General features: G+C 45.1%; 1 protein-coding gene across 2 annotated transcripts; it reads left to right on the top strand.

Moving 5' to 3' along the window:
• Positions 1 to 425: 425 nt before the first annotated feature.
• Positions 426 to 24,386, top strand: SERP2 (stress associated endoplasmic reticulum protein family member 2). Of its 2 annotated transcripts, none has more exons than XM_074387745.1 (4): positions 426 to 732; positions 973 to 1,082; positions 6,529 to 6,601; positions 16,554 to 19,230. In XM_074387745.1, the coding sequence occupies exons 2-4, from the start codon at positions 999 to 1,001 to the stop codon at positions 16,709 to 16,711; spliced, it is 315 nt and encodes a 104-aa protein (XP_074243846.1). In that variant the 5' UTR covers positions 426 to 732; positions 973 to 998; the 3' UTR covers positions 16,712 to 19,230. The 2 variants fall into 2 exon arrangements, with proteins under 2 accessions (XP_074243846.1, XP_039329202.1); XM_039473268.2 differs by lacking the exon at positions 16,554 to 19,230 and adding an exon at positions 23,943 to 24,386 and having other exon boundaries at positions 623 to 732.
• Positions 24,387 to 25,230: the final 844 nt, after the last annotated feature.

Here is a 25,230-nt window from a genome sequence, read left to right as displayed (position 1 = left end):
TGGCTAGAGAGAGGTCCAAGCTGCCCTGGGTGGGTGGGGAGTCAAGGCAGGCCAAAGCTTCGGATTTAGGCAGTAACCACCAAATCCGACCTGGGCTGCAGGTCCAAGGCCTCTTCCTCTTTCCTGCATGCTCCGCTCTGTCGCTGGCCCATCCTCCGACGTAACCCCTACAATGACCAAGGCAAAAAGGCCTGTCCCAACTCTGTCCTCATGGCCCGGGTCCCCAACCCTCCGGAGAACCCGCTTCGTGTCTCTTTTCGATTTTACAAAGTGGCGCTCCTTGCAGCCCTGGCGAAAGGTTCTGCCGTGGGGTCTCCCAGCGCAGGGCCCTTCCCCAGTTCCCTAAAGAGGAGGCTCGTTTGGTGGACCAACCCCCAGCAGCGCGGGCCCAGCCCTGGCCTTTCTACTTGTCTTCCGAGGACCCTGCCCGCCGCCTTGGGTCCAGCCGTCGTCCAGGGGGCGGCGGTTCAGGGGAGACCGCGCGGCCTGGCCTGAGGCGCGGCCGCCCCGATCCCTTCCCCGGACCTGGGGTGGGTCCCTGGCCCACAGGCTCAGGAGGAGCCGCAGCCCCGTCCCCGACGCGCTCACAAACGCCGCGGTCGCCCGAACCTTCGGCCCCGCCGCGTTCGGCCGCAGGACGGCGACACGACCGGGGCCCGGCTCTGCGCGCTGCGCTCCGACCGCCCGGCGCGGGAGGACGCGCGGCCGCGCCTGCCTCGGTGGCCGCGCGGGGTAGGTAGCTGCGGGGACCGGAAGGATGGCGAGGAAGTCGGAGAGGGTTTCCTGAGATGAGAGATTACTTCCGTCCGGGCTGCGGCCTCTCTCTGGAGCCGGCTCGCAGGGGCTCGGGGAGCCGGGCGCGCGGGGCTCGGGGCCGCGCCTTGCCACCTGCAGTGCCCGGGCGGGCCGCGGGGGCTTTGGCGGGACGCGCTCGGCCCTGTCGCAGGGGCTAACGCGGGGGGATCCTTGCAGGTGGGAGCATTTCAGAGCGCCAAGCCATGGTGGCCAAACAGCGGATCCGGATGGCTAACGAGAAGCACAGCAAAAACATCACCCAGAGGGGGAACGTAGCCAAAACCCTGGTAAGGCGAGGGCGAACCCGGCCGGGCCCAGCAGGACACCCGGGCAGCTGGGCGGCGTGGGGCGGGGGTGGGGGCGGGACCGGGCTGGGCGGTAGCGGCGCAGGGTCCGGCCTCCCGGCTCCCGGCCCGCCCCTTCTGCGGGGTCCTGCAGAGTGGGGGCTGAGAGCTGGGCTCAGGGCGGCGCGGTCCGCTTGTCGTCCTCGTGGGCGGAGAGGGCCCTGGTTGGTCGTGGCCCCTCTGGGAGTGGCCGCCTGGGCTACCGGGGAGACACAGAGGAGCCCCCCCTTGCCCCGTGAGACAGCTGGGCCTTGTCCCAGGGAAAGATGGAACGTCTCATCCTTAGGGGCCAGTTAAGTCAACTACATGACACAAAGCCTGGAACCTAGTATGTTCTAGAACGTTTATTGAATGACTGAATGAATGAATCAATGGCTAAATGGAGGCCACTTGTCGTCTCCTCCTCCCAGACTCCCCCCGTCTTCCCTCCCCAACAGACTTGCACCAGGATCGGGTTTACTTTCCAGCCCCTTTGTGAGGGTTTCCCTGGAGATGTTGAAAGGACTCAAAGTAGGAAGTGATATTTGGGCCCACATTCCCTCGAGCCTCCTTTTTCTCTTTAACCTCTCTCTTCCAGTGAGACCTCCCTCAGTCCCTAGGCTAAAGTCTAAGGGCAGCATTGCTGTTCTTTCCACTCTGTGAATTCAGACTCATTCTGATGGTGTAACTTTAGAAACCAGTTTATGGCCAGGCGTTGGAGTCCCTAGAACTGTAAATTGAAACTTTGTAACTGGACTTTTAAGTAAAACCTGTGCCTTACACTCAGGGGTTTCTTTTAGCAAAGCAGATTATCTTCAACAGAAAATGTTGGCCTGTGACTGGACATTCAGAGACATGAGTCGCATGGGTAGTTTGGCAAAGTTGGTCTCCAAGTGTATGAGCAAAGGTGCCAGGGGTCTGTTATCCCATACAGTTAAGTGGAAATCTAGCTGAAGCTTGAAGTTTGGCTGGGAAAGCTTACAGACTTTATGAAGCAATTCCTTTTAGCCAAATAAATTATACTGGTTTGATTAAGTAAAAAGCTAGCTCTATAATCATCACACCAAAATTCTTGCAAAACCAAGCAGTATTATGGCAGAGAAACTCTAGGATCAAACTCAACTCTACTCAGAGCTTTATACACAGCTCTAGGCTTAAGTAATCCTTAAAATTCTCTCATTTAGGAATTAGATCACTTAGTTGTGATTCGGGCAGCAAAATGCCAGATGCCATCAAAGTGGAACCATTTTGTCACATCGATTTATTTTCCCTAGATATTTTTACTCAGGAAAAAAAAAACAAACCAAGCTGCCCAAATTGATATTGAGAAACAACTTATAATTGATGTTAGGGCATGCAGCGTTTTATATCCCTAAGAGATCAATTCTTCCTTCTCAAGGTATCAGACCTGCTAACTGACACAGTGAAAAATAGCTAGTCATGTGGCTCTTTTGCATTAACTAAAAAACCAGAGTTCAGATGTCAGATCTCAGTGGACAACTTATCTGATTGCAAAAGTAAGAAGAAAACAGGAACTAATTTGCAAGGCTGTTTTATCCATTGGGCTCTGTAGACTCAGTGTCTGCCACCTCACGTTCTTCAAGAAGACTAGAAAATATTTGGGACCCAAAACAAAAATTATTGGCTCCAAAATAAGAGAAGAAAATGGAAAATTTGGGAAAACTGTTTAAATATCTAGAAAAGGTACCGGTCACCTACCATTCAACTCAATGTTCAGAGTTACATTTAAATTGTATTTAACGTGCAGTATGAGTGCATTTTAACATGTTCTGATATGTCATAGGATGACCCCCATGCCTTGCACTATGAGAGTTTTTGAATGGCCCAGCTAAATTTGTAATGATATGTTTCCAGACCAAGCCACAATAAATGTACGCTTTGCACTGGTTTGGGGGGGAATTTTGGTTAACTTTATTGTAAATAGATCATTATCCAATAGAAAAATGAAATTTTGTTTCAAAGAGAAGCTTGATAAATCCTAAATCTTATTTTCTCAATTACAAGTCAAATATACTTATACTTTGTTAAAAATAACTTGCAGAAGATCACTATTCAGGATGAAATTCATTAAATGGGAACATATGTATATATTCCACCTGAAAATTCAGACTAATTGTTCAGAAATAAGCTCCTTTAATTGTATGCAGATGCTTCAGTATTTTATGATTAATCACTTAGGAATAAATTAATATTATTCCCCCAGATAACAGACTAACCCAAGAAACGAGGCTGGGCTTGGTGGCTCATGCCTGTAATTCCAGCACTTTGGGAGGCCGAGGCGAGTGGATCACCTGAGGTCGGGAGTTAGAAACCAGCCTGGCCAACATGGTGAAACCCTGTCTCTACTAAAGATAGAAAAATCAGCTGGATCTGGTGGCAGCTGCCTATAATCCCAGCTACTTGGGAGGCTGAAGCATGAGAATCACTTGAACCTGGGAGGTGGAGGTTGTAGTCAGCTGAAATTGTGCCACCACACTCCAGCCTGGGTGACAGAGCGAAACTCCCATCTAAAAAAAAAAAAAAGAAAGAAAGAAAGAAAAAAGCCCAGAGAAACTGAATCATCATTTTGTGATTATACAGTAGTAACTTCTCCAGAATGAAGGGGGAATTTAAATTTCAGAGGTCTGAGTTACCCTATCGGTATCTTAATCAGAGGAAAAGCTATTCCCTGACATTTTTGGAGCCTCAAAAAGTAGCAAACTCATGTTTGGAGTAAACCATGTCATTTGCAGAATTGCTACCAGTTCTCCCCACCTTTTCCAGCCATAGAGTCAGGTTTATGTGAATTGTCTCATGGGATTGTGCTGGGCACCCCTTCTAAAAAGTAGTCACCCAAGCTGTCAAAAAGAGATATGTGGGTACTATGATCAGCCAGAGTCCCCAGATAATGTTGATTCCCTGGAAAATGTCATCCAAAAGGTTTTTGTGTTGTATGCTTTAAGCTCTGAGTGCTAATCACCTGTTTTTCTGCATATGAAAATTAAAGGACTCCATTCGGTATCTGTCCTGGGCAAATAATTCATTTACAGGCTCCTGAATTCACTTACTAGCTTTGCTGGAAATACAGATAAAATGAATTTTTTTATATAGCATTAGTGGCCAAACAGCAACAGAACTAGTTTCTGGGCAACTGTGACAAGTTCCTGGGAAGGTAGCGGAAGAGGGTGGGGAAGGGTGAATGTCACACTTTGTCACACTTTGTTCAGGTAGCTTTATAGGTGTTGTTTACTTTATCTGAACTTGGCCTGGCCTTAAAGGCCAAAAAATGGCACAGTTATCTTATGCAATTATTTAAGACTAATTTTGTCCTCGTTTGATCAAGAGTAGCCACCGATTCCTTTGTAGCATGACTTGTCAGCATGTAAGTGGTGGTAGATACAGGCGTAGTGAAGGACAGAGAAGTGAATGTCTTAATCCTTAGTCAAAGTCTATGTGCCATTGACACTTTAACTCATATTTCTCATGTAGGAGAGATACAGGGACAATCTTACACCAATTAGGAAGTATTAATAAAAAGACAATATCCTTCCTAGAACCTGTTTACTCTGTCTAACCTAAAAAAACTTATTTAATGAAACTTGTATGTTTATTTGTTCTTCGATGAACGTTTATTATCTCCTGTGTTTAAGTTCTGTGCCAGGCATTTCTATACATTGGTACTTGAGCAAGACATAGTCCCTGTCCTTGTGGGGTCTACAGTCTCATAGAGAGACAGATATTAAACACATTATCACAGGAATAAATATAGACCTACAAACTGTGACAGATGCTATCATGAAAAAGTACATGGCCATACAAGTGACAAGTGGACCCAAGTGAGGTCAAAGAGGAGGGAGTTTTGGTAAGCTGCAAAACTAAAGAACTGTTGCCTTATCTATGATTCCTTTTTTAAATGAGAAGCCAATTTTTATTTACATGAGCCCAGAACTTAATTTTACATATAAATACAATACATCATAGGTTTTGCAGTTTTAATTTACGATACGTTTTTCTAGGAAAGCAGCTACGGTTTATTATCTCAGTTTTAAAATCAAGGGAAGATTATCCTTTTTAAAGAAGTTTTTGTTAGAAACATTACTAAAACTTGTTCAACAATTCAAAAACTTACATCCTTGATTATAGAACCACTCGTTTTTTTTGAAACATTATTACATACCTTCATTCTGAATGTCAAGCTGTCATACTTGTATGGATATGAACATACTTTTTAGCCCATATTTTACAATGTTGAATATAATTTTTAAATGTCAACAACATTTAATTGAAATCTGGAATTGGGTTTTGTGATTTCAACCACAATCAATATTTGTGAACATTCCAGTCTACCAACATGTTTTTCTTTGTGTGTGTTGCATGTGAATTTTTTCAACTTATATTGAATGCAGCCTACTTTTCAAACTAATCAGAAAATAATTAGAGTTCTTTGGGTTTTTTTTTTTTCACTCTCCTTTTCTATTTGAGAAATTCACTTTTTTTCTGATGCATCTCTCAGAAAAAATTTGTTGTTCTGATTGATTTGGGTTTAAGGCCCAAGCCCTACCTGCACTACCTAGAGATGTTATGGAGGGAAGATGTTATCATGTTCGCGCTTTTGGTCTGAAAAGAGCAGGAGGTCTGTAAGGCTTTATTCACACAGGTTTGAGAGTTCCCTTCTGCTTCCCAGAGAATTCAGAGACCTCTCCCAAGTGCAAGCTTCATTAAGGCCTAGGAGCTTTATTATAAAATTGCTGGTTCGCTCATAACCATTCACAATTGCTTTGGTGCTTCTATTGTTCTAAGGATTTCCACTGTACTGACTTCCTAATTTAGGGGTATATAAAAGATCTTGAGAAAATGTCTGTGCTCTCTGATCCTGCTTGGAATTCACAGATGCAGAAACAAAATATTGAATCTATTAATGGAAAACACCCGGCTTTGTAATGAGGCAGACCTAAATTTGAATCCCAGCTCTTGCTCAAGTTAACAAAGTTTGAGCCTCAGTTTCTCAACTCCAAAATGGAAATAATAATACTTACCAGAAATAATGAATGCAGACTGCCTAGTATAGTGCCTGGCACAGAGCATACCTTCAACAGATGGAAAGTTATTAATATCATTTTGGTCCCTAAATCACCATATTGGTTTATGTATTCACACCATATCTGTCCCCAGAATATTAGAGACCACCAAGTTCACTGAGTTACAGGGATGTTAATAAGGTTATTGATGAATTTTTACAAACCTATCTCAATCCTCTTAATGGACTTTATTCATCTATAAATAGGGATTGAGACCAAGTCTGTCCCATTCACAGTAGAATCCCCAGCACCTAGCACAATGCCTAGTGATACTCAAATAAATGTTTATTGAATCAATGAAGCTAATCTTTCTTTTTCCCATTCCCTTTTAGAGGCCGCAAGAGGAGAAATATCCTGTGGGACCATGGCTGTTGGCACTGTTTGTTTTTGTTGTCTGTGGCTCAGGTATGGGTGTTTCACTGAACTTACATCCCGTGTTCTCCAATGGACTTTGAAAAACACACATTTTCTTCACAAAGTAAATAGATGAAAAACAGATTGGTCTGGGATTCAAGTTTATCACTGCCTTGAGCCTTAATCTTAATGGGTTTTGATTTAGTTTCTATTCCAAATATAGGTAGAGACAGAATTGATACACTATCAAATCCTAATCATAAAATGATTAACTGAGCACTTAATGTGGCTACATACACTGTAAAGTTCAGTGAAGCCTTTCTTTGCAGACATAGCCTTAAAAGGGCATTAGAACAGAAGGTGAAACACCTGTCTTCCTGTGATAAACCCACATTCCAGAGAAAGGGAGAGGCCTTATGCCTTATAAGAAGGTTCTGCAGAACTCCTAGATACAGCTGAGCCTTTGATCCACGCCTTAATATGGGTCACCTGATACTGTAAGGTGGCCAGTTGAGAGCTTTACTTACACACATGTGGATATACATGTACACACACACACACACACACACACAGGGAAGATGAGCAGAAGCATTGTGCTATTGTTTCTAGTTACATGCTCAACTATCCTTGACGTGGTTCCTGGTCCCCGTATGTTGGGTCGCGGAAATCCTTGTGAGTGGAGGTCACTTCTTCTAACTACACAGCATGCCGTTCGGGATTCCCACCCTCCATCATCTCACTGTTGCTGAGGGCAGGAAGGCAGGATTTCCATATCTTTCTGCTCAGGCTTAGGCCTCCCAGAAAGACAGCCTCTGCTCCAATGACAAGAGAAGTCCATGACTAAAGATGGATCATGCATTCACACCTAAAATCATGAAAATTTTAAAAGAGCATTTTTAAGATGGATCAGTTCCTTTTAACTTCAAGAGGCTACTCTTCCAAAGAAGCAAAAACTCTTAGAAGGAGGGATCCAAAGTAATTGGCATTATTGTTGCTTGTGGTTCAAATATTTTAAAGATGATTTGACATTCCAAGATGAGAAAAATCTTCCACCCAAAGAAACACAGTTCTACTCTATTCCCAAAGAAATATCCTTAAGAGCATCTTTTAAACAACTGTTTACTCAATCTCTGTTTGAATACTTCTGAGGATGGGGTGGTCACTTCTTCAAAAAGCCTATTCCATTTCCGTGTAGCTGGAATTCTATTAGAAATGTCCCTCCTCCTAGGATAACACAGAATGGACTCGTTCTCCTCTAAGCACCTTGAATCATCAGATATTTTAAAGATGACTGCCTGGTGACTCCTTCTGCAAACTAAGCTTCCCTAGTTCTGTGCACCTTGCCTCCTAAGATGTGGTTTCTAGACTCCTGTTCTGGATCTGCTCAATGACTTTCTTAAAGTATGGTATTTGGTGGTGCATGCCTATAATCCCAGCTACTCAGGAGGCTGAGGCAGGAGAATTGCTTGAACCTGGGAGGTGGAAGTTGCAGTGAGCCGAGATCGCACCATTGCACTCCATCCTGGGCAACGAGAATGAAAATCAGTCTCAAAAAAAAGAAGTGTAGCATTTGCAACTGCAGAAGGTGGACTAGAAGCAGCGTGATCACCACAGAGGCAGTTAGAGGCAGCAGGATTGTCACTGCCCTTGATTTTGCTCGCTCACCACTCTGCCTCTATTAATATGACCCAGGCTTGCAGTTACTTGTTAACAGTTGCGGCACATCCTTGACTCGTGTCTAGCTGATGGCCAGCAAGGTGCCACCCAGCTCTTCCTCACATAAACTTCGTGCAAGCCTCAGAAACACATCTACATACCTCTTTGCCCCAAATTATCTCCTGTCTCTATCACACATTATTTTATTTTACTCGTGGCCCTCATCAGCAGTTGCAGTTATTTACTTTCTTATGTTCATTCCCTCCAGCAGGTTATAAGCTCAGGGGAGGCAGTGTTTATTTTCCATTAAAATTGTAGATCCTAGCTTAGTATTTAGCATATAGTTAGTGCTCAGGATGAATGGATGAATGGATGGATGGATGGATGGATGGATGGATGCAGCTAGATATTTCTCATACTGTAGATATCTATTTGGCCTTTTTTGAGACCTAATATAAAACTTTATGACTATTTCTTTTTCTATTCTCAAAGAAGAATGGTTACTTTTATTAAAATTTTATTGGTGATTATCTTTTATCTTTTTATATAATGTCCATAAAGTTCAGAAACATAGATGAACGTGTACAATAAATGGCTTACTGATATTAAATTATAATATACAATATGGTCAGTAACATTACATGATATATTCATGTATTGTCCTTCATTAGTAATGTGTAAGTCCAAGCACTGTGCAAAATCGCAATGAATATGACACATTAATGCAGCATTTCCATCAGTACCTACATATTCATCTGTGATGCATTGCCTCAGATGATCTGTCTCTGGTTTTCAACCAAGAACAAAATAAAAACAAACAAATAAATAAAACTGTGCCTTTAGCATGCCACAGGAAAATCAAGATAATAAACCTGCACAAAAAGTTAGTTTTCAGGCTATATGACCAATCTGCAGATTGTCAGATCTTGAACTTTGAGCCTCTGATCTACTTATCCTTTTTTTCCCAGCGTTGAGGTCTCTGAAAGTATATTATTCTTCCAAGTCACTGATAAAAGTCTAGACTTGAAGAAACCCACAGAACACAATTAGAGACAACCTCTTTCAGGTTGACTTTGAACCTCTAAGCAAAACTCATTGAGACAATCAGCGTGTCTTGAGGGTCCCTTCTGTGCCTGGCGCTGTGCCGGGCTTTGGAAATACAGTCCTGTTTGGATGCTGGCAGGCATTGGGAGAGGCAGATAAGGAAGCCAGCAGTTGTGGCCCAGAGGAAGCATGCTGCGATAGGCACAGCAGAATGTACAGGGTGCTTGGCCAGCATCGATAAGGAACTTCTAAATCATCCTCCGCAGAAGAGAAAGTTTCCAAGTGGGGGTGCTGTTTGAGCGGAGTCTTGAAGAACAAACAGCCAGACCAAGGGTGAGAGGAAGGTGACTTTGCATGGGAACACTATGTGGCGGTGGCAGGGTGGCTTCAGAGAGTGTGCTGGGCTCAAGAATGTAAGGTACTCAGAATGCCCAAAGCCTAATCTCAGGCATCTCTGAGCCCAGTGACCATGCCACCTGTATTGCCAAGGGTCTAAATAGATAAAGATATATCTAGGCTTCAAGTCACACAGTAACTGTGGTTTTCTCCAGTCTACCCCCCAGGATAGCCTATAAGCAAAAAAGCCAGTAGGGTCATTGGCCTGGCTTATTTTTCTCAAATCCATGCCAACTCTCAAAATCCTTCTCTTCCTTTTTGAAGGGCTTAAAAAAACATTATATGACCTAAACTTTTGCCTGGCTTACCAGCCCATACTAAGGAACCTGTGTCTTTCCCTCTTGGGTAAATTGGGACATTCGCTAACAAGCATCTTTTGGAACTCTCCCGGACTCCAGTGGTGTCCCAGGGATTAAGTGTGGTAGCTGCGACTCTCTGGAGGTTTGTGCAGGGCCATGGGATGTGAACCTGCAGAGCCTGGAGGTCTGAATGGAAGGGCCTGAGAGGACCCACTCTTATTGCCATACCATAGCTCCTGCCCTTAGTGCCCAGGGATCTTTTAATGATGATGATGTAAAGCTTTCTAGTGATAAAGCCATTTTGCTTTTATGGAGAGGTTAGACGTGGAACACGAGTTGAGCCGTCTTACTTTCTCTGTCCTCTGTTAACATGCCATCATGATCCCTAAGCAATGGGCCTTATCCCTCTTTTAATCACAACTAAAAATAATTCACCAGCACCCTTTTTTTTCTTGCCAACTTTAGCAATTTTTTTTGCAAGCCTCAGCTCAAGTCGGGCACGGTTCTCACAGAAATGTGTCACTCTTCTCAGCTTGTCCTTGGTACTGTGCCCTTCCTTCTATCTTTGTACACGTCCTTTTCTAAACAGAACATGCATGGGAAACACAATAGCTCCTTTAGCTCCGTCCCTGTTGCCACCTCTAGGATTAGTCACGATTCATTTCATCTTGCAGAGCCAACTATGGCCTCTTGAGTGTCTCCCTTTTTAAGGTCACAGGCCGTGAGTGCCTACTCACCTTTTCTCTGCATGTAAAAGAATGTGCAGTCCTCAAGTCTAGCCCCATTTGTCAGCTGCTTTGCTTTAGGTAATGAGCTTTCTGGTAGGTGCTAGGATAGTTGAGGTCCTCATTGGTGGTCTGTCTCACCTCTGTTCCAGCTTTGCAATCTGAAATAGGAAAATCACCTACGTCTCACATCTGCCTGGCTGTTTACAGCATGCACACCTGCACCCACACACCTGCCCTGACCTGCAGCACTCAGGCCAGATGCACTGGAGTGTCTTGTAGGATCTCCACACCTCTGCAGACAGATGGACCCTTTTCCTGTTCCTTTCTACTAGCTCTCCTTTAAACAAGATGCACCCCTATGCCAGGCTCAAGTTCCACTTCACCAAGTTCCAGTGGGACCTTGGAGGTCATATGGCCTTTCTTTGCATTCATGTGCTTGGTTACTCTTATTTTGTGTGTTTTTATACAGATGCTAAAGAAAAACGCGCATAATCTAATATTAATAAAGATGTTGATCATTGATGGAAATCTCTTGAAAGTCTCACTTGCTTTCATTACCTCACTCTATTAACCCACTTTTCTCATTGATGATTGGTTGGGCGAAGTGCTCTTTTTAGAAATAGTGCCAGTGTACCTAGGGTAAGTAAATATTCAGGTCAGGCAGACAGTAACGAATGCACATTTCATCTGTTTTTCTGGCTGTCTTCTGGGAAAGGGTTAGAACTGGTTAAAAAAAAAAAGTTGACATTTATATGCTCACTTATTGGTCACCCTTTCTCCATTTTATGCGAAAAAACAGGTTAACAAGCCTGTAAAAAGTCTACAGGACCCCTTTCTTATAGGGAGTCATGAGTCACTGCCATCACTTGCCTCCTGTTTCTCAGCTTCTCTCCTGTGGCTTCCTCCTCCTCTACATGGGCCTTTCATGCCTGCCATGAATAAGTAAGATAGTAACAAGGAAGGAATGAGGACTGGAGAGTAGTGGGGGGACTCAGTCCAGGCACCCAGAGACCCCTGGCATAAACACACACCCAGGGAATGCCACCCCTTACTGCAAAGCCAGATAGTAGCAATTGATCTCCTGGGGCTGCCCCACGTCCCCCAGATCAAGCGCAGCCCAGCCCTGTTCTTTCTTAGGCACTTGGTGATAATCTCTAATACATTGCCCTGGAGAAACGGAGTTTGGGGAGGTTATCTAAATACACACTCTTCAGAATAAGCGAGTTTCTATTTTCCATGATTGCAAAAGTTCTCTTAGGCAAGGGACTGCTTTGAAAACTGACCAACTGGCACTCATAAAACAGGAGGCCACCAAGGGGAGGATAGTTTTAGAATCTGCCAGATGTCAGTTCAGAGCCTAGATTGACTTTTGTCAGCTGAATGACCTTGGACAAGGTATTTACTCTTGGTATTGATTCCCTTATCAAGAAAATGGGGACAATGAGCAGCCCTCCCAAGGTGTCCTGGCATCGAGGACACCTTGGCTCTAGGGATCTAAGTGCAGGCCCATAGCAAGCTCAAAGCCTGCAGCTACAGTCACCACCACCTGTGTCCTTATAGCCCTCATGGGAAACAGTGGCACCACGGGACTATTGGTTTACTGTGGGACACTTCAACTTCCACGCGCCTTTCATCCTTCCAGGCTGCACATTCAGTTGCAGACTCAGGCTCTCACATTGGTCTTAATCTATCAGCAAGCCGTGGGCCCTGCCTCTTCACTCCGAGGATGAGTGGGAGCGACCTAAGTGGTGACACTTCAGGTGCATGAGACTGTTTTCCCACGTGATAAAGCATCCAGTCTTCCCCACACAGGGAGAAGGATCACCAACCTGCAGACCACAATCAATGAACAGCAGTTAGTCCTTTAGGTTGAATATCAGGAAAAAACAATGTGAGTTTCATTGCCTTAAAGCAACCGCAATCCACCAGTCTTTTGCTGTAGAAGTTATCTTTATGAGATACAAAAGCTTTGGGAACAGTATATTCTTCTGGGACATGCTATTATCCAATTAGAACATCTCAGGGCTGTATCCTGTTTCATTCTGTTTAATTTGATAACCAGCTTTTTTTTTTTTTTTTTTTTTTTGAAACAGTCTCACTGTTGCCCAGGCTGGAGTGCAGTAGTGCCATTTCAGCTCACTGCAGCCTCTGCCTCCCCGGTTTAAGCAATTCTCCTGTCTCAGCCTCCCGAGTAGCTGGGATTACAGGCATGTGCCACCACACCCAGCTAATTTCTGTATTTTAGTAGAGACAGGGTTTTACCCTGTTGTCGAGGCTGGTCTCAAACTCCTGGCTTCAAGTGATCCGCCCTTTTCAGGCTCCCAAAGTGCTGGGATTACAGGCATGAGCCACCGTACCCAGACAGCCTTATGAATATATAGATTATGTAAGAAATCAAAAACTCATTTCTTAATCAATACCTGTTATGGGTCTGCTTAGAATAGTATCCCAAATAGGCCAGAAACATCTTGTCAAACCTGAACCTGGGATTTTGTTTTGCTTGAGCCTGTTTAAATGGCTGGATTTGTCTCTACTTTGATCTCCTAGGATCCAGATCCACATCTGAGGCCAAAGGATCTCAGTGCCCTCATAAGAGACTTTGCCCTTTTTTTCTCTCCTCTTTTAATAAAAGCATTATCTTCTATTTCTGCAGGCAGTGGGGCCTCTTTCCAGATAAGCAGCTCATCCTGGCTCTGCCAGTCCCAGGTTTTGAAACCTGCCTCTTTGGAGAGCTGTTTGAAAGCTTCTGAAGAATGCTTGCTTTTATCTCAAGACTCAGAGGCGAGCCTTAGCTGAAATGTCTGTCTGAGACTGTTCCCCACAAAGATACTGTCACACAGATAGGTCAACTGCTATCTTCTCAAGGTACTTGCAGACTTGACATGCTTCCTCAGCTCATTCATGGACCTAGTCACTGCTGTTTGTGTCCAGAGCCCTCGCCCCGGGTGTTTTCTTTCCCATTTTTCCCCAGCTCTTGTATGAGCCTTACTGAGAAGGACTCTCAGGCTATACCTGCGCTGAGTGGGAAAGTGGGCTGCAGTCGATTGGTAATGTCTGTCCTGAACATGGTATGGCTAGCAGGGCCACGTCCTCCTTTGCTATCCTTAGCCTAAACTTTTTATAAGGTGATTGCCCCAGTATTCACAAGACAGCTGTCTTCAGCATTCCAGCTTTCCTCTTTGACCAGAATGCCTCCTGGACTTGGTGAAATGAGGTCTTTTCCTTAATATGCTACCCGTTCTGATAATTTTGTTTAGCGTCAGCCTATACATGTTTCTTGCGGTCTCACAGTATTATTTACCTTTTCTGAGCTCTGGGTGCAATACCCTACGTTGACAGGATGCAGCAATCTGAGACGGCACTCTTTGCAATGTGCTTGTATTTCTCTGTGTCCTAATGCCTCAATGATCGTTTCAAGCAGCATCAATGGAGTCACCATCTAATTCCCAACATCCTTTGACTCTCAGAGGGAAACTTTTAAATACCAGCCATGCCCCAGTTCCCTCCCTCAGACTAGTTCTCCCTCATGTATTCCTAATTTCAATTTTATTTCTCTTTCATTGGCCAACCCTGATGCTTGTTTCCTAATTAGAGATTATGAGAATTTTAATGGTGACCAAAGCCTGGCTATTCTTGAAACTGACAAACATTTTTCCCCCATCAAAGAGAAATTTCTAGAATAACAGGATTAGCTAGTGACTGTTATTTTCTTTACTGTTTCCTATAGTTTCCAAGTTTGTCAAAGAGCATATATTACTTTTATAATCAGAAAAAAATATGTTTTAAAAAAATCTAGATTATTAGTTTTCAGTCTTTTTTTAAAGCTGCAGAACTTTGTTAAAATCTTAGAGGGAAACAAATGAAAGAGCAGCTGTTCTGGTTGAAGTGAAGCTTGTGCGTGTATGCTTCTGTTTGCATTTGCATGTGTGTTTGTATACGTGGGTTTTTTGTGTGTTTACGTTTCCGTGTATGTATTTGTGAATGTGTATGTATGTGTTAGTGTGTTCATATGTGCGTATGTTATATGCATGTATATGCATGCTTGTGTGTGTGTGTGTGTGTGTGTGTGTGTGTACAGCATACCTCCCTACGTTGCTGGATATTATGACTTTCTCATCCCCAGAAGGGAGCACACATCTGGACCCTCTTTGCTCATCAAATAGGAAATTGTGCCTGGCCCCAGAACTGGCCTCTCTTACTGCAGAGTTAATGCCTTTCAACAAAGAGCCTGTGAGGTTTATCAGGCACCATCCGTTGGGAGTCCCTCTGGAGTCCCTCTGCCGTTTCTGGGCAGGGACATTCCTTTCCTCTGTCAGTTAACAGGCTGTACTTTCCTCCGCATTCTCCAGGGCCTCTGCCTGCTGGGGGGTGGTATGCCGGGGAGAGAGATCATGTCACAGACAGGTCCTTTTTCAGGACAGCCTCTTCAGAACAGATGTGAAGAAGTGATAATCTGAGATGTCGTTGGCAGAGCCTGAATTCTCTCGTTCTCCCAGCCTTGTGTTTCGGATGGCCCAGCTTTCTCCCTGTATGAATGTGCTGGAGGCCTCTCCATTTCTGGAAAGGCCACACCCAAACTTTCCCCAGGACTCGCTCTTCTGTTAAGGATGCTGTGGATGAAGCAAAGTACAAGTCACACACATGCCAGGGACATATGGGAAGCCAAAGAGCCACTCTTTTCACTGCCCTCTCTGCCCACTCCCTATGTGGCCACCAGTTTTGTGGCAAACTGTCATTGAGACCAAAGGTTGAGGAGCCAGAATGGAACCTTTTGCAACAACTAAGAAACGTTTCTTTGTGAACTGTTAGCTGCTCTCTGAAATCTTTCAGGAACACAAAATTTGAGGAAGATCTGTATTTTGGGGTGTATCAGGTGAAAGCTACCACATTATCATGTGCACATTCCATGGGGGAAAATTAGATGGTTGCTAAAAGCTGCAACTTCAGGGCCAAACTTGGTGGATTTGAAGCCACCTACTAGCTATGTAGCCTTGTCTAAGACACTTACACCCACCTGATGCTTAAGTTCTTCCATTCCTAAAAGAGGATGGTACTGGTTCCTAACTCCTGGGACCCTCAGGATTATTCGTCCTGAGGATTAACTGAGGCAATACATGCGGAATGTTCAGTGGAGTCACAGTATTGGCTTTATAAGTGTTTGCTGTTCTTGTAATTATGTTTATGGTTTTGCTCACACTGCCTTCCCACCTCTCCATCTCCCTGGGAAGGTCCTCACCAAAGCTCTGAATGCTTACGAGGGAAGAAATAAAATGTTTCTCATTTTGGTAGCTTTGCTTTGTAATGGTAAGAAGACTTATAGTGGGTGAGCGCTGCACTGAGATGTTTAGGAACCTGTCTAAGCCGAGACCAGTGCCCCCCCTCCCCGGATTGGTAGAGAATATGATTTGTAAACCAGAGAATCAGTGGGGTCACCTCTGCAGGGATAGCTGGACTTCTCTATGTCTGGAAAGAATTCTCTATAAACTAGCGCATGGGGGTGAGCAAGATCTATTCGTACAACTATTTTGGCTACCATTTCTTGAGGACTGACTTCTTGTAGTGCCAGGCCCTACACATATATCTTCTCTGTCACACAGTCCCTGCAAAGACGCCGTTACACTTACTTTTCCAGATCACGAAACTGAGGCTCATAGAGGAAATTGGCCAGTGTCCCATAGCTAAAAAGTGAGAGAGTTAGTCCCCAAACCTAGTTCTCTCAGACTTTAAAACCCATCTGTTTTCCATTACTCTGTGTTCCCTCTCTCTTACTGTTTCCCTAAAAGTTCTAGGGAGCAAACGTTTTCCACCAATTTAGGCCTTTAGCATATGACTATGTGTTAAAAAAGCTTCTGCTAAAACATCCCCTGTTTTTCCTGCCAGAAAAGGTGTCTTTTCCAGAGGTTCCTGATGTGCAGCCATCCTGGGCCTTGCTCCCAGATGGAGAAAGACTTGACCCAGCCACAGGCTGCTTCTTGGTTGGGCCACCAGTGCCCCCACTCACTCCCCTGGACACTTGCTCCAGGAAAGGCTTGAATTGACCATATTTGCAGGTCAACCACATAAACTGGCCTGTCCTGGAGATTGCCAGAACTTTCTCAAAACTGTGACATCCAGAGGGAGTCACCCCCCACGACCAGCAAGTGGGATGTTTGTGGAACTGGCCAGCCCTGGAGGAGAGACTAAGGCCATTCATCTGCTCTGGAGTTCCATCCTCGGGATCTGAGATGCACAGCCTGGAGAAGACATGTCATCAGATCATCGCTCCCTCAAGGTGACCTATGGCCTCCCTTGTGCCCTGGGGCATTTGGGATTGTGTAGAGGCTCTCTCAAAGCGGGTTTCTGATAGAACGCTTTACATTCTTTGCTAATAACATCTAAGTTTTAACAGTGCCTTGTTGCCCTCGCCTGTCTTTGGCATCTCTCTTTTTTCCCTCTTCTCCATCTCTAGAGAAGCCACCAGAAAATGGTATCGTGCTTTTGACTCCCTTTGTGCTGATTCTTTTACGGAATTTAATGATCCGCCTTGCAATGTCTTGTCTCCTGACATTTCAGCTTGTTTCTCAGAAGGCCCGCACTTCGCTTTCTATCAGCTCTTTGATCATTTTCGTTTTCTTTAATGAAAAATAATCAAAATTCTGTGATTTTTAGGTTGTCTTCTTCTCCTAAAGGATATCTTTCTTCTGGTCTCTCTTATTCTCTCTTCTCAGCAACTCCTTTGATTTCTTTCATCATCAATTTATTGTCAATAAAAGCGGCTCTATGAAGCCTCCTGTTGGCTGACAAGGTTCCAGCTTTCTGACAGTTTCCTGTGGGACCCACTTGTTATGTCATCCCTGTGTCCTTCTGGTACTCCCTCTTAACTGGGGAGGGTCAGTCCCCAGGGTGAGAGTGGGTTGGGGTGGCCCCTTCTCAGGCCTTTAGGAGCTTATGGTCTTGTACTTCCCCTTCAAAGACTGAGCTTTAGAGACATTTGGATCTAAAGGCAGCCATTTGATACCGACTCTTTTGGTTTGCAGAGTAATCACTTGAGGTTTTTAAAATGTATTTTCCTCTGTGCTCTTTGCAATCATTCACCTTTCAGTAATTCAATCACATTTACAGAGGTTCTACTTTGTGCCATACCTGGTCCCTGTTATCCTGGAGTTTATAGTCTAATGGCAAAGAAAGATGAGTTAATCAAGTCATCACACCAAAACACTTTCAATTCAGCCATGAAACTGGACAATTTCAGCCATGAAACTGTTTAAAGGAGAGGCACATGGGGCCATGAAAGCACATAATGCAAAGGGCTGGTGTTCTCAAAGTGTGGTCCCTGGACCAGCATCTCAACATCCACAGTGAACTTGTTAGAAACACAGATTCTCAGTCCCTTATCCCAGACCCAGCAGATTAGAATCTCCAGGGTATGGGGGGAAGGTGTCTAGCATTTGTGTTTTAACCTGTCACCACAAGACTGTGATGCATGCTCAAGTCCGTGAACCTCAGCTCCAAGTGACCAAAAAAGGCTTCTCTGAAGACATTAACTTTTAGGTGATGAAGAAAACTAGGGAATAGGGTGGGATAGAATTATTTCAGACAGAAAGAACGGCATGTGTAAAAGCCATGTGGTGAGAGCATGGAGCTTTGAGAAACATGAGGGAGTACCCCAAGCAAGGAGAAGAGTCATACAAGGCGAGTCTGACAAGTGGACAGGGGCCAGGAGTCATGCGGGTCATGGTAGCCTCATTGGGGATTGGGCAATGGGAAGCTTTTGATGTGCAGTAAACACAGGAGTGACAATACATTATTTGTTTATGTTGAAAGGATAATTCTAGCTACAATATGGAGAAAGGATGGAAGAAGAGCAAGAGTAGAGCCGTGGGAGGGCCTCATTGGGGTCTGGGGGAGGATGATGGTAACTTGGACTATGGTGGTTTCTGAGGAATGGAAAGAAGGATGCATACTCACAAGATTTCCAGGTAAAATCCACAGGAACTGGTTATCCATCGGAGGTGTCAGGGAAGCCTGTGGTATTTTGTGTCTATATGCAAGATGGTAGATAATGATGCCAGTTTTAGCAATGGGATGAGATCATGAATAAGGTCCTGTTGAGTCCGAGGTACCTCTGAGCCCCCCAGGTGTAGATATCAACTAGATGGTCGAAGGCGTGCTGGAGCTCTGAGAAGTCAGGGCTGGAGATACACATTTGTGCATCATCAACAGCTAGGTGGCAATTCAAACTGTGGGTCAGGAGGCATCGCCTAAGAAGAAGGAATGTAACGAGAAAAAAGCCAGTAATGCTCATTGCAGAATGTCAACGCCCATGTCTAATGGTCAAGTGGATTGTTTCCTCTAAAGTAAGCTTAGAGGAAAGAGCCAAGAGAAGGAGGAAAACTAGAACCTAGAAGATCATGGTTTCACAGAGGCCAAGGGAAGAGAGCTTCCAGGAGCAAGTTCCCAGCGGGGGCGAGTCGGGATAAGGCAAGAGAAGGTGGAAGAACGCCTGTTACACTAAGTGACTCAAAGGTCATTGTGGGCCGGGTGCGGTGGCTCAAGCCTGTAATCCCAGCACTTTGGGAGGCCGAGGCGGGTGGATCACGAGGTCAAGAGATCGAGACCATCCTGGTCAACATGGTGAAACCCCGTCTCTACTAAAAATACAAAAAATTAGCTGGGCATGGTGGCGTGTGCCTGTAATCCCAGCTACTTAGGAGGCTGAGGCAGGAGAATTGCCTGAACCCAGGAGGCGGAGGTTGCGGTGAGCCGAGATCGCGCCATTGCACTCCAGCCTGGGCAACAAGAGCGAAACTCCGCCTCAAAAAAAAAAAAAAAAAAAAAAAAAAAAAAAAAGGTCATTGTGACTTTAGCAAAAGATAGTCCATGGAGGGAAGAGAGCAGAAGCTAGAATGAGGTGGACTGAGGTGAGAATAGCAGGTAAGGGAGGGCAGAAAGTGAGTGTAGACAGCTCTTCAGAGGTGGGGATGTGCAGTCAGGCAGGTAGCTCTGGTTGGTTTGATTTTGCAGTGGGAGTGCTCCCAGCAGGTTAAAGCCTAAGGACTTCGTTGAAAGGGGGAGGCTGAAAAAAGAGAAATGGGATAAACCAAGGTTATCAAGGGCTAAGTAACAGGTAGGAGGATTCAGAGGCTTCGTGGGTCTGGTGGCTCCTTCTCTAGCCTGGACTTTTCTGAACCTCTGTGACCTGCCCACGCCCTGATCGCCTGCCCTGGAATGCCTGCTGTCCCTCCCTTTCTTGGCATCTCTCCTTCCTGCTGTCTAGCCTGCCCACAGTTCCTCTCCTGCAGCCTGCTCTGCTGTTTTCTCAGCTTTGTTCACCCACTGTTAAGTTATTAACTTGTCAGGGTCTAGACTCCCCGCTTCCTTTCCCTCTTTTGAACTCACTGCTGGCTCCCTTCCCGTTTGCTGCCTCAGAAAGTCAGCATTTGGAAGGTCGAGGTTACTCTCCAGGTCAGTATTGGCAGGCAAACAGAATTACAGTTAATATAATTTGCATAAGATGTGTAAGTTTTCTTAAAGACATTGATACAACTGAAAAAGAAGTAATAAACACAACCATCTCTCTATTATCTTGTGGAGGTAAATGGCAAACTTAAAAATAGACTTTATTCAAAGTAGTATCTCCAAGAAGGTTCATCTGTGAACATGTTAAGGACCATTGGACTCTTACATGTTAATTGATGGATTCAATTATGGTCAGAAATGATCCTCAGTTTTTAAAGCAAACTCAAAAAACTATGTAAGTTGGGTTTTTTTGGTTTTTTAGTTTTTGTTGTTATTGTTGTTGTTTGAGACGGAGTTTTGCTCTTGTTGCCCAGGCCGGAGTGCAATGGTGCTATCTTGGCTCACCAAAACCTCTGCCTCCTGGGTTCAAGTGATTCACCTGCCTCACCCTCCCGAGTAGCTGGGTTTATAGGCATGCACCACCATGTCTGGCTAATCTTGTATTTTTAGTAGAGATGGGGTTTCTCCATGTTGGTCAGGTTGGTCTCGAACTCCTGATCTCAGGTGATCTGCCCACCTCAGCCTCCCAAAGTGCTGGGATTACAGGCCTGAGCCACCGCGCCTGGCCAGATAGGTTGTTTTAATATAAGTGTTGCTGTTCTGAGACATGCAAACTATGTCTTAGATTCTTTAGAGAGATTTGTAACAGTTCCTTAAAAAGAACTGCATGGTTTCTTATCATTACCTAGAACTTTTGAAGTCACAAATTAACTTAATATGGGTGGTACATGGACTAAGACACAGATGGTTTCCTATCTGTTGACTTACACCCTGCTGATAATTTTTTGTCTAAGGGCAAGAGTAAGTGAAAAGTAATATTTTTGAGCATATACTTATGTCATCGTATTTATTCCTCGCCATCCTTTGAGGTACTTCTTATCCAGTTTTACAGGTAGAGAAAAGCAGGGCTCAGAACTGTGTAGTAATTTCCCAAAGCTCACAGCTTTGTGGGTGGCAGATAGTGCTGAGCGCTGGTCCGCATGCTTGGATGTGGGGAAGCAGCAGTCGCTGTAGTAATAGTAACAGCAATGATAGCAGTGGCCAGCAGCCATGGAGTCCCGTGTGTGAGGACCCTTCGTATATGTCATATGGTTTAATCCCTATGACAGCCCTGCAAGGGCCATCATCCTCATTTTACAGAACAGGAAGCAGCCTCAAAGAGGTTTTTATTTGTCCAGTCACACAGCTGTTCAGCAAAGAACAGATTTTCAACTCAATTTTATCTGATCCTAACTTTCTGCTCTAAAGTCAACTTGTTTGTCAAGATTTGTGATAGTTCTCTGATCCCAAAAACAAGAGGCATGGTAGATGTAATTATTTTTTTCCTAATGCTGCCTCCTGGCATTCCTGTTGAGCCAGAATGCAGAATGTTTATTTAATTTTTACACCTTGTCAGCCTTGGTGGGGAGGAAAGGAACATCAGATATTTATGCAAGCTTATAAATTGTTGTAGGGTACTTTCTCTTCCATCTAGCAACTGCCCTGTCAGGACCCATCCAGGAACCCAAACTGAGCTAAGAAAACATCTGAGCACATCCAGAATTAAATATCACAAGTTGTTGAACCAGCGCCTTCACCAAATCCACAGATAAGTCCCTGACACTCACATGGAGCCGACTGACTCTGATTTGACACATAATTCTAACAGCATCTGTTTTCAGCTTAGTCTACAGCAGAAAAGTAATAGCAGAGGGCCCACTGCAGATTGATGTAGTAATACCAGAGACATGGCCAGAGACGAGGAGAAAGAAACCCAGAAAATGATCAGAAGCAGAAATGAGAGCCCAGAAGTGCAGCCTACCAGAAGCCTTTCAGTGTCAGCTCGAGCGCGGCCTCCTCCATAGCCAGAACACAGCACAGTCTCATCCGTTACTGGTTTTCATTATAGTGACACTGAACACTCATGAAAAGTTAGCATTGAAATATGTTAGTGCCGGGCACGGTAGCTCGAGCCTGTAATCCCAGCACTTTGGGAGGCCGAGGCGGGTGGATCACGAGGTCGAGAGATCGAGACCATTCTGGTCGACATGGTGAAACCCCGTCTCTACTAAAAATACAAAAAATTAGCTGGGCATGGTGGCGCATGCCTGTAATCCCAGCTACTCAGGAGGCTGAGGCAGGAGAATTGCCTGAACCCAGGAAGCGGAGGTTGCGGTGAGCCGAGATCGCGCCATTGCACTCCAGCCTGGGTAACAAGAGCGAAACTCCGTCTCAAAAAAAAAAAAAAAAAAAAAGGAAATATGTTAGTATTTCCAATTTAGAAAGGTAGTGATGATGGGTACAGTGTTTTCTTAGGAGGAAAAAGGCCAAAAAATGCATTCATGTTTGTCTACCCTTAAAACCCAGCTGTCAATGCCGGGCGCGGTGGCTCAAACCTGTAATCCCAGCACTTTGGGAGGCCGAGGCGGGTGGATCACGAGGTCGACAGATCGAGACCATCCTGGTCAACATGGTGAAACCCCGTCTCTACTAAAAATACAAAAAGTTAGCTGGGCATGGTGGCACGTGCCTGTAATCCCAGCTACTCGGGAGGCTGAGGCAGGAGAATTGCCTGAACCCAGGAGGCGGAGGTTGCGATGAGCCGAGATCGCGCCATTGCACTCCAGCCTGGGCAACAAGAGCGAAACTCCGTCTCAAAAAAAAAAAAAAAAAAAAAAAACCCAGCTGTCCAAGAACAATTCGCCAAGGTTCTGTGCGTCCTTTCTCTTTGTATCCTCGAAGCACAGTGTCTGACACATAGGATGTGCTCACTGATGCCAGATGATGAAACGCTCAATGCCTTGTTTCCTAGGGGTCTGGATAACTCTGTTTTATTGTGGATCCTGGATGTATTCCAGGATGACTTTATAAAGGCGAGAAGATATAAGACCCCTGAGAGCTCACTGTTTATTCTGTGTTTACACATGGTTAGATGACATGATACCCACCTTCCTTCAAAAAAAAAAAAAAAAAAAAAAATCAGTACATGGTAGTTACTCTAATCATTACCATTATTTTTGTCAACACTGACCAAGGTTGCTCACTGGGAAAGATGTGAAAAAGAAGTTAGGATCTTCCTCTCCTGGGACACATTTGAAAGCCAATAGCTGGAACCAGGCTGAAGCTATCTAACCAGCTCTAATCCACATGGGCAAGGGCCCCAGGATTCTCTGTGGGCTTACAGGCTACCCACCCCCTTGGCAACCCCAGTTATTAAAGATTGAGCCCAGAATAAATCAGCACTGCTCTCCCTGAGAGACAGCTGCCTTTCAGAGAGTTCCAAGCAGCCGGAAGACACACACGCCTGGAGGGTTCGGGCAGCCAGAGGCCAGGCGCCATAGGCTGCTGGGAGCACCTGGTCTGCCTTCGCTGCACAGGGCTGATTGTTTTACAGGTCACAGCCATTTCGAAAAGGCGGACTCGCTGACCTGTTTAATGAGTGCAGTTTCTGCACGAAAGCCCATATCCCTCTCCCAGGCAGCCCCAGAACTTTGCTGGGGAAGGGGGCCAAATCTCTTCTCAGTGCCTGAGGGATTTCTGGCCTTAACTGCTGGTAGAATTAGCAGGAGTTATCTATAAATCCCTGAGGCATCCATCAGCCAACTGAGTGAGGCTGCCTTTTTAAAGAAGTTCACTGACCTCTTGTTAACTTAACTCCTTGTTAGGAAATATCTAATCAGCTGTGAGCTAACACGTCAGGGCCCAGGGGTCTGCAGAAGCCGGGCTCACTATGGGCTGGGTTTCCAGCTGTGTGCAGTCTGGTGTCTGAGCTGTTGCGTTTTACTCTTTCAGCTATCTTTCAGATCATTCAGAGCATAAGGATGGGCATGTGAGAAGGCCAGGGATTTGACACCACCTCCCTCCCACTGGAGGGGGGAGGACCACAGACGCTGTCAGCCAGTTTCTGCAGGAAGCAAGCAGGCCACATGGAATAGAAAAAAAACGCTCTCCTACTTGTTCCCTGATCACTTCATCGTGGATGTCAGACCGAATTGCCTTCTCACAGGACATCTTGGTGCATCCGTGTTCTCAAGCGGAAAGGACATTTTGCTTTTCTGTTGGCAGGATTAGTCGCCACGCGGGTCGTCCGCAGCAGTGCTGTCTTTTTGGTTTTTCCCTTGGTTTCGCTAATGTGTGCATGTGGCCCTCTGAATGATCGCTGGTTTACTTTCTATGGATACAGTCTCTCCTCCATTGAGAATTGGTTTTACAAATAAACGTCTTCGTTCAACCTTATGCCATGTGTGGGTTATAGTGAGAAAACTAAGGTGAAGAAAATAGCAGAATAGCTCATGGGAGGTTGGGAGGTGGGGTGACTTGGTTATGCAGTTGGAGGAGGGCAGGGAATCTGGGACAAGGGAATCAGAGCTAGATTTACTCAGCAGGTCTCTGGCAAGACTCTCAAGATCTTTGCCTGAATGAAGCCCTGGGCAGCTCTACCGACCTTGCATTTTCTATACATTTGATTCTTCTTCCCTTTTTTTTTTTTTCCTTTTTCAATATTTTTGTGTTGGCTTGTTTCTCTTTTTCAGTTCAGAAAAGGCATGCACAATGTATGTGAAGATTCAACTAGTCATTATCTTCTCTGTGGTCTGCCTCGGAGCTTAGCACTGAGCAGATGTCCCCTGCCTCTTGGTGAGAACCATCCAACCCCAGGGCCCAACCTCAGCCACTCCAGAGCACTGGGTAAATCAGGAGCCCTGCTGCCCTCTGGGGCATCAGCTGGCAGAATGAGGGGGTGGGGTCCCCTCCCTGGCCAGCCTTCCCCACAGCTTCTCAAAGCATGGTGTTGCCAAAGGATGTTGCAGGGACAGCCACAGGGTCACTGGAGAATTAGAGGTGGTCACCCTGCAACATGAAGCATGCTTTTGTTTTTATTAATTTTCATCTTTGCATTACCAATATTTTTCATTCATTAACTTCATGAGAGCTGTAAAAAGGGAAGTGACAGACACAGCCAGAGCCTCTCTGGACAACTTGACAGGTTTTGTTGTTAGTGGCACTGTTTGAATTAGGGGACATTTTTTTCGTTGGAATCTTTCACTTCAGATCCTTTAGTGATATTCTTTAGGGGCTTCTT

This window comes from Saimiri boliviensis, chromosome 16, assembly GCF_048565385.1.
Source record: "Saimiri boliviensis isolate mSaiBol1 chromosome 16, mSaiBol1.pri, whole genome shotgun sequence".
Taxonomy (NCBI): Eukaryota; Metazoa; Chordata; class Mammalia; order Primates; family Cebidae; genus Saimiri; species Saimiri boliviensis.
This window is presented reverse-complemented; position numbering and strand designations above follow the sequence as displayed.

Excerpts from the sequence above, each read along its gene's own strand:
- SERP2 (XM_074387745.1), top strand. The coding sequence starts at position 999 with ATGGTGGCCAAACAGCGGATCCGGATGGCTAACGAGAAGCACAGCAAA. Across the intron at positions 1,083-6,528 it reads GGAACGTAGCCAAAACCCTG|AGGCCGCAAGAGGAGAAATA; the intron begins GTAAGGCGAGGG and ends ATTCCCTTTTAG. Across the intron at positions 6,602-16,553 it reads TTTTGTTGTCTGTGGCTCAG|AAAAGGTGTCTTTTCCAGAG; the intron begins GTATGGGTGTTT and ends TTTTCCTGCCAG.